Here is a 13809-nt window from a genome sequence, read left to right as displayed (position 1 = left end):
ACGTTTCATCACTTTTGTTGTATTCTTTGGTTAGAAGCCAAGTCACAGGTTCTGGCCTCATTCAAGAGGTGGGGGTTACACAAGGATGTGAGTCACTAGAAGCTGTAGTATGTCTTCTACAATGAGTCTATACAGATAGAAATAAATAGTCTTAGAAATATATAAACAAATGGGGAAGAAGAGATAGTTCTTCCTCATAATAGATTTCCATTAATAAGTGTAGAAGAAAAGAGGGAAATAAAGAAGCATCATTACAGACACCATTGAGATAAATGTTCAGACAGGATTCTGTGATGGATGCTAAAGTCCGTGCATGCACGTCTGAGAAGACACAGGAATTGCATAGTCTCAAATAACTCCCCTAAGTCGCTCATAACTACAGAGGGCAAAATCATAACTTCATATTGTAGGAATTTGGTAGACATCCAACTTTGCCAAGTAATCAGGGTAAACAGCATCAGAAATGAAACATCAGCGTCATGAACAGCATCGAGGTCATAAAACATAAGGAAAGACCGAAGGCCTTTTATAGGCTGAAGGAAACTAGGAGAAATCACCACTAAATGCAATGTGAGATCCTAGAATGGAAGAAAAGAAAACCATGGTGAAATTTAAATAAGATCTTTAGTTAATAGAGTGGTAGGTACCATGGTCGGTGCCTCTTGATAAGTCTATTTTGGTTATTTAAGATGTGAACACTAGGGGAGGTGGGTTAAGGGATATATAGGAGCTGCCTGTAATCGTTTTGTAACTTTTCTCTAAGTGTAAAATTAATGAAAAGTTTTTAATAAAAATCACGGTATAGACTTCTGGGAGTTTTAAGTTAGCAACGGTAGAAATTCAGGTGACTTAGTTTTGTTCTGTTGCACCAAGATTTTGCACAATATTGTGTACTTGGCCACTGGAGGATAAACATATAGCTGTAAAGTGGTGGGATTTATCCGAACTCAGCATCATGTTTCCCAGTTGTAATGTTTTTTCCACTGTGCTTGTACCATTATAGACATAGACAAGGGGAAAACGGGGCTTTCTTTAGAAACTCCGTTTCAATGTTAAAGACTACTCGTAAAGTTTCTTCACTATGCACGGCAGTATTCTCTTTTAAAATAATTACCAAATTTTGTTTAAAATGTTTTATTTACGAGAACTATATGTCCTATAAGAGTCTATGGTCGTGAGGGTGTTTACAGAACTCATTTGGTTCAAAACACTCTGAATTGTCTTCTTTATATGGACCCTGGACACAAACGAATCCTATATTGTATTTCTCAAACATATTTTCTGATTCATCATCTGCTGTGACTGTGTTTCTACCTCTGCATATGAAGGATGAAGTTCTTAGTAGCTACGAAACGATTGGTGGAAAGATAGGGAGGTAGAAGCACAGGGAGAATTTAAAGCCGTTTGCTCAGATCTGTCTTTACTATGAAAGGGCTCTTGTTTATTTCTTTAAAGGATGGGTTTAATAATAAATTTTCCCATTGCCATAAAGAAAAATCTGTCTTAGAATTGCACCGGACCGGCAGTAGCGCTGCCTGAAAGTTTTTTGTGAATTCATGAGATGGGTTTCTTATAAAGCCTCTTTTATTTTTACTTGAAATATTGTACATGAGAGCAGCGCCTTGGGCGTGCATAGTGTCAGTAGTGGTGTCCTATATTAACGTAGAATTACTGTTTGTTTTGCTGTCATGAGTCCATGAATTCGGTCTGTCATACAGAAACAATCACTGTAATGTAAGCACTTACTGTCTGAGTGCAGCTGATTCCCCAGTGACATTTTAAAAAGTCAGGATTTGGCTGTAGCATGCTTTCAATTTCTAAATGGGCTGCAGATTGGGGGCCTGCGGGTATTTCATAGGAAGCACATGACCCTGAGTGGACACAGCAACTTCTGTGTATCTGCGGCGGAGTTGATGACCAGTATTTACCCTTGAAATTGTTTTCATCCAGAATGTTGTCTTTTTACTCTACGTTTAATTATTTGGTGCTAACACCAATTTACTAATGTCTAGGAGTAAAATGAATGGCGGCATAGATGTTGTACTGTGTGTCTAGATCTTTATGCACTAGGCGTGGCTGTAACTTAAGAGCTTACTCCTGGTGGTTTCACACTGCAATGTTTCTCAGCATCCGTAAATTCAGGTCTTGGTTTGCACTTCATCTGAGAATGAGAATGGCATTTGAACCCAGGAGCGATCGGATATACATTCATGGGTTTTACCTTCTTTTCTAAAAAGTGAGAAGCCTAAACGCACGAAAACAATGTCAGGTTTTGTTTTGTTTTTATATAGTTCTATTTTAACAACTATGTGTATGTGTTATCTAAAGGGAAAATCATCTTCCTGCCTCTCTGGCTGTCACAGACACAGCCATTATTAGAATTAGTAATGAGTGACAGTCCTGAGAGACTCTGGGGACCGTGCTCTTTCTGGTCTGTAGCCAGGCCGCCTGGCCTAACAGGGATGCCATTGGTTAGAAATATGAGAGGGCGGATGTTCGGCGTCAGCACCAGGCTCTGCAGCATGACCTTCACCGGGTGAATTGGTGGTAATCTTCAGTGCGTTAATTTCCTTCTCTACTCCGTTGTGATTCTTGTAGCAATACACAAAACTGTAGAAAAGTAGGTCCCATGATGTCAAAGCAGTTAGCTTGACCTAGCATAGTCATAGACTGTAGTACCTGAGGGCTATGCAGGGAGATCTGTGTGTGCCTGCATGTGTGTGTGCATGTACGGTGTAGGTATGCATATATGTGTATTTCAGTCTTTCAGTTTATTTTAGCAGAGGGAAAAGTGAGAAGATAAAATAGCAGGGTCTTCATGCCATGAGAGCCAGCACCTTGAGGACTGTGTCAAATTCAACCGCCTTTATTCATTAACACTTTTAGTTGAAGTATTTCTAAACCTCTGAACCAGAAAGTGAGTTGAGATCTCAAGTACCTCTGATGATTCTTAAATTTCAAAGTCCTGTCTCCTGCCTTCACATGATTCATTATCTCCCTTTAATTAATAAAAATAGTAAGTATCTTTTCCTTTAATTCATATTGTCAGATTAAGGACCATTAAATAACAAAGATTTATTAATATGTGTTATGGTAATGTGGGGATTAAAGGAGTAAAAGACATGATTCCTGTCTCAGGGAGCTTACATTATAGTTTGAAAAGAGAAACGGAGCACACATTAAATAAATGGAAATCAAATAGATGTTAAATAGATGCTGTCACTTTATTAGCAAGCAATAAAGAGCAAAAGAGGTGCAGAATAGTATTTCCTTCTTTAGTGCTAACATATACTACATTTTATAGTACTATGTTTTATGTTTTTGAATGGACGTCTCCTGTGTTTATGTTAAATCTCTGATTCATTATAAAGAAGTTTAAGAAATTGGGTGATATTTCTACTTTAAATAAATATTACCAACAAAAAGTTGTTGGCCACTATGCATGCCTCGCTGCTTACCAACGGGTTTAAACTCGAGAGGATGAGTTGAGCTCTTAGTCTTAGATTTCGTTACATGCCTTAAATAAGTATATGTCAGATTTTGACTGCTGATTTATTTGTGAGCTTGGGAACTCATTCTGTAAGAAATTAAACTTCTCAGGCGATCGTTTAGTAAATAGGATTATCCGTGTTTCTTCTCTGTTTTACCAGAAAGGGGAAGAATCGCACACTTTTTGAGCCATGTCTTTTTCTCTGTGGGGCCACACCTTTTGTGATCATTAAGATGAAATAAATGTACCTGTGTCTTGGTTTTTCCGCAATTGCAGCATTAATGTAGGGGGCTCCCCATCCCCACTTCCCTTCCTGTGTTTTGCAGGCAGTCAGATGCCTCCTCAGCCACCCGGGAGCCAGTCAGAATCCAGTTCCCATCCTGCCTTGAGCCAGTCACCAATGCCACAGGAAAGAGGTTAGTCTTCAGCTCATGTCTTACATATCTTTGTGCTTTGAGTATATAAAGCTTATATGAAATTTGGTCATCTGTGCATTTCCTTATGAATAATTTTCAAAGGATATTATGTTTCCTCCTCTGATGAACGAAATAACACATGTAACAACACATGTAACACCACCTACGGAAAAGAAGGGTGGTTTCTTGCAGACTGGTGAAGTTTTACCAAGCACAGTTCAAGACCCAAAGGCTATATATGTCCACACAGCATCGTGAAGCATAAATTATACGTGACTGTAGCCTGACAGTTGACCTAGCTGTGTAAAGGGGACTGTCGATGATGCAATTTGGATATTGGTCCTGATGAAGTATAATGTTAGAATGTGTGTATGCTTAGCTGTTTTGATCACTATTTGTCCCATGATACTTAAACAGTAACAATTTATACACATGGTAAGACCTTATATTATAAAATTGTAGGATCTTGGTACTAGAGCCAACCTGAGACATTGCAGAGTCCGTTCACCTCACTTTACAAATGAAGAAACTGAGGACCAGAGAGGTTCCATAGGAATTCCTCGTTCTCAGAGGCTCACTAGTGCCGGAACCAGAAGAAAGACCACGGGCTTTCTCCAAAGCCCTGAACTTGCGGGGTGTCCCACATCTGCAGACTCTTTGACCTTTAGCTCACTTAGGCATGTTGACCTCATGTACTGTTGACTTGGTTGAGGCCTTTGGTCTTGGTGTATCTTTGTCTTCTTTCCCTCCTTCTGTAGCAAAGCTACTTTTGTTGGTGGTGATCTTAATCCAGATTAGTGTAGACCAGGCTTTACAAGCCTATTGCACCATCTGGTGCTGTGCCAAGTCCCTTCCCACTACCTGTGAGTCCAGGCTCGCCCATCTTGCCCACGGAGCCTGCACTTTCGTTCTCTCCCCTCCTCCCTCACGCTTATCCGGAAGACAGAAGTTGCTAGCTCGGTAGCTGCTATTTCAAGGTTCCTGACCCCGCATGTTTATAATTATTTCTATATAAGTTGTACAGATGATGATTTGCTTCTAATTGGAATTATACGGTTTTAGTTACTTTACATGTTTAATAACTCAGCACCCCGTTATTTAGAAAGTACGTCCATGGAAAGATGGATTAGCCCTAGCTGCACATCATTTGCGTTGAAATGAATATTTAGTATGAATAAAATGAAATTTTTATTTTCTAATATCGCAACATATTTAACTTTTTTATTATAACTTAATGTATAACTAATACTTTAATTCCCTTATTAAGATACTACAGTATGCCTTAATAATGGAATAGTTAATGGTTTTCAAACTTTAGGGTGTCTGAAAATTACCTGGAGAACTGCTTAAAACAGATAACTAGGCCACACCCCCAGATGTCTGAGCCAGTAGGCTTGCGGCAGGCCACTGCAGAGCCTTTGGGACAAATGCCCAGCGATTGCCGATGCTGCCGATCTGAGGACTGTACTTTGAGAACCACTGCCTTCTAATGACACTATAATACGTTTTAATAATTATGTGGTGTGTGCATTTGTCCCTCTAAACTCTCCACTGTAACCAGCCTGTACCTCACATCCTTTTTCTGTGATAACCCCTCGTGTCCCTGGCCATCTGGAGGACAGTTTGAAGTTCATGGACAGCATCCTAGCACATGCGACGGGGACTTCTCTCCAAACTCCTTTACTTGGCCTTGGGTTGCATCTGAGTTGCGTTACCGGGGCAGGGAAATGGAGGGAAAAAAGAGATGAGAGAAATTCTCCTGCACTGAAAACCTGCTCAGGCCAGACCCAGAGCTCAGAGGAAGATATTTGCTATTTCATTTAATCCTCACACAACCCTGTAACATCATTCCCCCTGGGAGATTTCTGCTGCTTCAGCAAGCAGGGGAGGGCAGTCGGGAAGCCCTACGGTCCCAGCCTTTGTTGCTAAGAACTAAAAGAGAAACCTTCCTAGATCTTCCTCCAACATGTCCCCCATCGTCTTCCAACTGATAAGTGTTTAAAACATTTGAAAAATGTAGAAAACCAAATGTGAACAACGATAGAATTAGGAAATGCAGCTAAATTAAACTTTTAACTTAAATACATTGGCAAGCAAAATCTAGAGTTTTCTTCTGGTGTCACTATATAAAAACCACTATTTTAGATATATTTGTTATTTTTTTCCCCTCTCATTATCTTCATTACATGCAGTGCGGTTTTGGTAACTGATAATGGATACAGAACAATCTGGGTTGTTATAATGACCATTTCCTTCAAATAGCAAGAATAAATTTTATAGTTGGCACATTTTTATGAACATGTTCCCCAGACTTTCTCTGAAAGACGTTATGTGTGTCCCTGATGTGCCTTCTCTTGGTTGGACAGCCCCCTAACCAGGAAAACCTTCTATTTCCAAACGGCTGATAAATGGTGTTTTGCCGTGCATGAGTTCAGTTTCCTCCAAAATCGGATAGCAAGGATTGATTTTTTAAGACTGTTATTTGTTAAAATCTAGGGGGAAATGTTAGCTCTTAATGGCATTTGATCAGGTGTTTTAATGGTAAATGCCAGTCACTATAATGCTTTGATATAATAATAACATTTTTCTTGTCTGTTTTATCACCTTTGGGTATGTGTCAACAGTACATACAGTGCACAGCAGATCTGAGGAGACACTCGCTAGAAAAGTCCTCAGTGTTGACTCCCATGTATTGAGAAGTAATTTAACTTCATTTATACATTAACAATTGATAGATCCTCCCCTGCTCCCCACCTAGGGAAGCGATGAAAGAAGCAGAGAGGAAAAAGGTATTTTGGTGAGTTGGCCTCCTATTAAAATGTATCCTCTCTGAGACCCCATGGACCATGGTAGACAAGAACATAGCTTCTGCACTGCTGAGTACTAAAACAGCCAAGTTGAGCAATTCCTTTTACACTTACTTTGTTTTAATAAGTTAAGATAAGAGAGTAAGATTCCAGATGCACACAGCTTCTTTAATTTACCCACAGGAGACAGATTTTCTTTAATGGCAAAGAATCTAGAAACACACTTGCCTAGAGACAGTTGCACAAAGCCAGAGCGGCCGCCTGCTTCTGTTCGGAGGCGGTTTTCTGGTTATTCCCAGTGTCCTCGCGAAGGACAGCAGTACTGACACCCTGGAGCCCGGCCGCCTCTGGACTCAGGGAGTTGAGCCCTCACCCTGTCATCCTTTCTTCCTACTCGGTCCTTGGATTCCTTTCAGGAAGAACATTTATCAGTTTACTGTGTACTCGGTTGAGGGGAATTTTGCAAACCTGAGGCTGACCTGGGATCCTAACCACACTGGCGTTGGCAGTACCAGGTCCACTTCGCAAAGTTGGGTGCAGAGTCGGCACGCTGCCCGGGGGCCCAGCTCAGTGTTCCCGAGTCCCTGCAGTGCCCTCCCCCATCTCCAGTTCCCTGCCCTCTGACCTGGGGCTTCGCTTTTTTTTTTTTTTTTAAGAAATTTTTTTAAATTTTTTTTTTTACAAGTAGTTTATTGTCAAGTTAGTTTTCCACATATCACCCAGTGCTCATCCCCACAAGTGTCCTCCTCCATGCCCATCCCCCCTTCCCCCCACATCCATCAGTCCTCAGTTCTCAGCATTCAAGAGTCTCTCATGGTTTGCCTCCCTCCCTCTCCCCCACCATTTCCCCCCTTCTTCTCCCCCTTGGTCCTCCGTCAAGTTCCTCCTAATCCTCCTATACGTGCAAACATATGGTATTTGTCCTTCTCTGCCTGACTTATTTCGCTCAGCATAACACCCTCAAGGTCCATCCACGTTGCTACACATGGCCAGATTTCATTTTTTCTCATTGCCATGTAGTATTCCATGGTATAGATAAACCACATCTTCTTGATCCATTCGTCTGTTGATGGACACTTAGGCTCTTTCCATGTTTTGGCTATTGTTGGGAGCGCTGCTTTGAACACTGGGGTCCATGTGCCCCTATGCATCAGCACTCCTATGTCCCTTGGGTAAATTCCTAGCAGCGCTATTGCTGGGTCATAGGGGAGCTCTAGTGTTCATTTTTTGAGGAACCTCCACACTGTTTTTCAGAGGGGCTGCAGCAGTTTACATTCCCACCAACAGTGTAGGAGGGTGCCCGTTTCTCCACATCCTCGCCAGCATCTAGAGTCCTAAAAATATGGAAAGCTTCACGAATTTGCGTGTCATGCTTGCGCAGGGGCCGTGCTAATCTTCTCTGTATCGTTCCAATTTTAGTATATGTGCTGCTGAAGCGAGCACCTGGGGCTTCTCTTTCAAGTCTGTCTAAGGACAGCAGTCACAAGTCCATTTCCCCACCTTGTAGGCAAACATGACTGAGTTTCTACAGTTTCCTATTTGCCGTCTCTGAAAGGGGTGTATGCAGGAAAACATGGACATGGCCATTGCCACATACAAAAAGAAGGGACACATTTTAGGTATTTGCTGGCCTCTTTACTCTCCTGTGTTGCTGTCTCCTGCACGTTCTCAGCTCTCTCTGGTAAAGCACTTGACTTAGCACTCTCCCGTTTGCACTTTATGTGGCGCTAGAACTTTCTACTGACCAAATAAAATTCGTTCGAATTATTTGGTCTTAACTTCTTCATTGTTGATAGAAGTTTAAAAGAAGAAAGGTCGGAATTTCACGTTAGTATTCCATAACACGTTTGCCGCTGGTTTCTATCTTAAATCAAATCTTCTCTCTGTAGTTCTCCTTTAGTAACATACAGAATTGGTATTAAAGCACGTCACTGAAAAAAAAAATCAAGCAGTATAAATTATAGCACCCAAGGCATTGAAAGAAGAGTTCAGATAACCCTAAAATACTAAAATAAATGTTACAAGCAAATGTGGCTAATGAGTTTAGATTCGTTTTATCCTCATGGTATAATCTTTAATTTGTGTATCTTAAAATTTGAGAAAAGCAGTAGGAAATGGCTCCTTCATATGTTGCCCTGTTTTCCAAGAGGGCTTGGAGAGAATATCTACTCAGTCATCTGAGTAGATAAATAAGTATAATTATTATTAACATTAAAATGATTGCATTTTTAACCCCCGTAAAATGTTAAGCTTAATGAAACTAGCAAATGCCCTTCTAGTTATTGGATTAGCAATTAGGTGAAAACGTTTCAAGAAGGCTTATTTATTTGGACAGATGTAGAGAGGTCAGAATTAATTTTTTGAAAACCTTTTAATTGAATTCCCTTTTAATTTTCACAGTGGTGTCTAGTTAAATATTCATGTTAATGCTGGTGGTTTTCTGAAGGTCTGCACTAGATCTGGGTTCTCCGAATCAACGTACGTTATTTAACCCTTTTCATCTGGTGCGCCAGCAGGGACTTCCTCAGCGTAATCCCATAGTATTTGAATAATTAGAAAGTAGTAATGAGGATTTAATTAGTCCTTGAGATATGCTGAAAGCAGAACCACTAGAAACTTTCCCTTCTGGACGTGGATTACAAGCAGAGCCGATGCTTCCGCAGGACTGTGATGTGGCAGCAAATGTATTCTGTCGCTGGAGGCAGTTCTTTGGCACCGTCCTGTGACCGTCAGATCTGCACGGAAGGGGTCCTGGGTGAAATCTTCCAGAATTATTGAATAGCACCCGCCCCTCCTCCCCCCCGCCCACACCCCACCTTCTTTCTTGTCCACTCCCCGGTAACCTTTTCTCTCTCTCTCTCTCTCTCTCTCTCTCTTTACTGTTCATGCAGAGTTGCTGTCAGAGCGTACGGGCTGACCGCACATGATGGAAAGCTGGCCCTTACTCTGAGCAGCCACAACAGATGAGACGAGCTAGGGAAGGTGTGGGTTTACCCCGCAGCTGCAGGACTTGGAGAAAATAGCAAAACTTTGCATTTTGTACATCTCAAGTATTTAATCCAGCCAGACTCCTTTCTTGGCCCCACTGTGTTTCAGAAAGCATCACAAAATTCCCATCTTTGGAATCTGATGTTCACAGTGATATTTATCATTAGTTCCATTTTTATAAATATAAATAGCGCCATTATCTAGAGAAAGTGTGTAGCAGACGGGCGAGATTGGACAGTTAGATGTTCTTGTGCGCTTACCCTGAAAAGGTGAGTCAGAATTTGTGTGCTTCCAAAGTATGAAGTTTCAAACTTAAGCTATTTTATGTAGAATGAACAGAATATGTCTTCATTAGTCTCTTATTTTTCTCTTGTTATTAATCCCAAATGTTAATTACCTTGGTATAATTTTATTCTGACTCTTTAGTGGTGTATTTTAGCTGCTTTTTAAAGTCCTAATAGAATTCCTCGTCGAATTTCTAGGCACATTCTATTTGCTTAGGGCAAATCTCTTACTTTTTAATGCCGAGGGCAAAAAAAAGAGATCTCTTAAAATAGATCGAGTGTCTTACTATAAATTAAACTGAGCTCTTGAGGGCCAGAACTGAATCTTGTTCACACTCTGATTCCCTGTGTCTATGACAGAGCCTCATGTATAATAGATGTTCCACAAAGATTGAGCCGGACCACAGAAAATAATTCAGTCTTCACACCAATTCAGAAGTTTCAAGTTGTTTCAGAGCACAGACCAACCAAAGAACAAAACACGTCTTGTTCTTAAATTAAGAAAGCTTACCATATTAATCAGTCTTCTCTCAGTTTTACCTTTAAAGGTCATTTGCTGTGGCGTAGGGTATTTATCTCTCTTACAACATGGTGGCCATTTTGATCTTGCACCAGATTAAAGCTACCACTTCTGCTGCCCCCATCGTTCCTGGATGTATTTCTGTAACTGTACAGACATGACTTCAGGCCGAGCTGAAGTCCTCACACCTGGAGTCTGGCGTTAAAGGAGTTGTCCAGGGGCACCTGACCTGGGTGGCTCATTTGGTTGAACGTCCATCTTGTGCTCCGGTATGATGCTGTGCTTTGTGAGCTCAGCCCTCGCGTTGGGCTCTGTGCCTGTGAGCACCGTGTGGCCTCGTTCGGCCTCCTCACTCCAGTGCTTACGTGGTATGTGCTTTTCCTCGTTTTAATCTTCAGGGAGTTTGGAACCAAGAAACCTGAGTTCAGGTGCGCGGTTTACCCCTAACTACTTTTGTGACCTTGGACAATTAATTAAATCTCTGCTTCCTCATATGTGAAGTGAGGATCAGAGTGTCCTGTGGATTTGTTGCATGGATCAAATGCAGCCTCATATCTGAAGGTTATAAATTGCAAAGCGCTGTGCAAATACTAATAATAAGCATAAGCATCAGGCACAAATGACTCAGGGGACACCTGGGTTGAAGTTGAAAGCCTTAAAACGCAGTTCCTCCGCTCCTCCAGCATATAGTAACACACATAAAACTGCCTCTGCTCTCAGCACTGAAGCGGACGTGTGCAGCTAATGCCAGAAAGATTTGTGTAAGGAAAGGCCAGATCTTTTGCCCCCATCTACCATCTGGGTAATCAGTCTGATGCTTCCCCGGACTCTCATTTGCCCAGTGATAGATGATGTCAGTAGCCGAGTCGGGGGGCGGATGGGGAGAACTTAGATGCTCGCGTCTGTGCCTCTGAATGTGGGGCGCCGCGGTGCAGGGAGGGAGGAGAGAGTGATCCTGCCAGTTAACCTGGGAGCACAGCTGGGAGAGCCCTGGGTGGCCTGGGGTCCAGCCTCGAACGGGCCATTAGTTTCTGTCTTCCTCCAAGCACTTCACGTCGTGCAGGGGAGCGGGCCGGCAAATAAACACTGGAGATATTAAAATGTAACAAGAATATTCTTTAAAATCTATTTTTCTCCCCAAATGGGAACCTGACACCTATTTGCGATGAGAAATCGCTCTGTCTGTCGTTATAGTCGGGAGACTCTCCGCCGAGGTGGTGCAGCGTGTGACCATTATTTCACACACGTGGGGAAACATCTTTTATTGAACTGGCTTGAAGAAACAAGGCAGTCCTGTGAATTCTTAACAGATGCCAACATGAAAACAAATTGTCCGTGTGCCAGAGGAAAAACGTGCCCCACTTTTTGGTGGCTCATGGAACCTTGGGTGTTTCGCTGGTGTCCTGGCAGTGCTAGAGTCCTCCAGCACCTCCGAGGAAGAAGTCGTGTGTTCATGTCATGGGTCCCGTGCCCCCTCGCTGCCCTGCATTAGCCGCCACTCTCACTCTGCCTCCGCTCTTTCCTCTTTCATGGCTGGGATGAGCCACGGCGTGAGCTTTGTGTCTGCCTCTGTTTTCCAACAGGATTTAAAGCCTGCAACACTCAATGTTGCAGAATTTGTTGGGCTGCATGAAGAGGAAACGGACATACCATTGGAGGCTGAGATCCATGTTAAAATGCTTCCCAATTTAATATCCTGAAGGTTTCCATTTTTGCTTGACTGTTTCTTTGACTTTGTTTCTAAATCGGCTTTGTGCACCCTTCACCTTGGGCACGCGTTTTCATCAGATAGTACTTGAGCTCATCAGTGACTGGTTCGGAGTTGCGACGACCCACCATGGCCTGTTTGGATTCCCGGAGCTCTCTGCTCCATTTTCCTCTGTGTCATCTCCCCTAAACATGCCTAATGGCCAGTTAACTTTTTTAATTAAGTATCATTCCATCCTACTTTTGCAAATTTTTGAAGTCCTTCTACAGGTAAGCTTTATCTCCGTCTTGCCCCATGAAAAGTTTTTCCTCACTCCTACATAAAAATACTCTTGTGTTCATTTCATGTCCAGAAGGAAAATGTGACTGCTTATAATGGTTGCGTAAATCAGTTTCTTTTTCTTTTTTCTTTTGGAAACACTAAGGTTTAGATAGTAATGCTGGATCTTTCCTATAAAACAATTTCTTTTTTGCAAATTAGACAATTCTATAACATGCTGTTTGTAAAACCAGGAAAAATGTCCACTTACTAAACCACAAATGGTACAATGCTGAAGAAAAAACTTGAAAGGTCCTGAAACCTCACTTAACCTAATAATAATATAAAGCAACATTTTAGAAATGCTAATTCTCTGTTAGACCAGTTTCCTAAGGTAGCAACGAGTGGATTGTTTTGTAATGGAGAAAGGGAAAATGTCCCTGGCTTACTGTCTCAGATTGGCCTCTAGAATAGAGACCAGGAGCATTTTCCCTACACTTACCATTACTTACACCGCCACATAATAAGAATACATGGTTTGTCTTGGAATTTTCCATTGATACTAATATAAATATAGAAGAATGACTCCAAAGAAAATAGTTCTTGCCATGCAGACTAAGTGACTAAGGTAAGAGTCTGGCAACCACCTCCATTCCCATCTTTAGCTGTTGAATACGCAGAATATGGCATTCAAAAAATTACTAGATTATAGTTAGATATCTAAATTAGCACAGTGTGCCCTTGGAATAAACGTTCCATCTTACTGGGTGGCAGAAACAAGCCTGGCTAAGATCAGGCTTTTCTCACACGAGCTTCAGGGCTCCTTGACCGGCCCCCACCGGAAAAGCAAGTAGTACTCCCTCTGGCCCAAGGTCTCAAGTGTTCTTCCTTGTAAGTAGAATGAGAATTGTTATCTTCTTTTCCCTCCCCCCATACACACACACACACACACACACACACACACACGCAACCCCTAATGGTTTTGCACAGATGTTTATCAAGTTAGTCATTGGTCATAAGTGCTTATAATCCAGTGATGAACAAGTCAAGATCCTGGCTCTTGAGAATCAATTCAGGCACTTGACAAGAATCTTGATATTTCAGTCCATTTCTCTGCATCTCTTTCTCTGTATCTCCCCACCCATCTATCCCTCCCTTCCTCCCTCCTTCTCCCACTCTTCTTCTCTCCTTCCCTCCTCTCTCTCTCTTTCTCTCTCTCTCTCTCTCTCTCTCTCTCTCTCTCTCTCTCTCTCGTTTAAAAGGCATGCTCTGGGGAGTCTGCCGGATCAGGAAGGATGTACGCTGAGTCTTGTGCCACTCACAGCTCATCAGTACCGT

The 13809-nt window shown here is 41.9% G+C and overlaps 1 protein-coding gene and 1 non-coding gene across 8 annotated transcripts in view; one reads left to right on the top strand and one right to left on the bottom strand.

Annotated features, from left to right (window-relative positions):
• The window catches only part of ARID1B (AT-rich interaction domain 1B), a 443851-nt gene that overhangs the window by 346319 nt on the left and 83723 nt on the right, over window positions 1–13809 (top strand). For all 7 annotated transcript variants that reach the window (XM_039234083.1, XM_039234081.1, XM_039234078.1 and 4 more), the window contains one exon: window positions 3817–3906. In XM_039234083.1, the coding sequence (XP_039090014.1) occupies window positions 3817–3906 (90 nt within the window). The remainder of the gene's footprint in view (window positions 1–3816; window positions 3907–13809) is intronic.
• LOC120233052 lies at window positions 8050–8156 on the bottom strand. The gene has a single exon (XR_005528708.1). It is a non-coding gene; the product is annotated as a U6 spliceosomal RNA (small nuclear RNA).

The sequence above is a fragment of the Hyaena hyaena genome, unplaced genomic scaffold (genome assembly GCF_003009895.1).
Source record: "Hyaena hyaena isolate Hyena2069 unplaced genomic scaffold, ASM300989v1 scaffold_81, whole genome shotgun sequence".
NCBI classification, from domain to species: Eukaryota; Metazoa; Chordata; class Mammalia; order Carnivora; family Hyaenidae; genus Hyaena; species Hyaena hyaena.
This window is presented reverse-complemented; position numbering and strand designations above follow the sequence as displayed.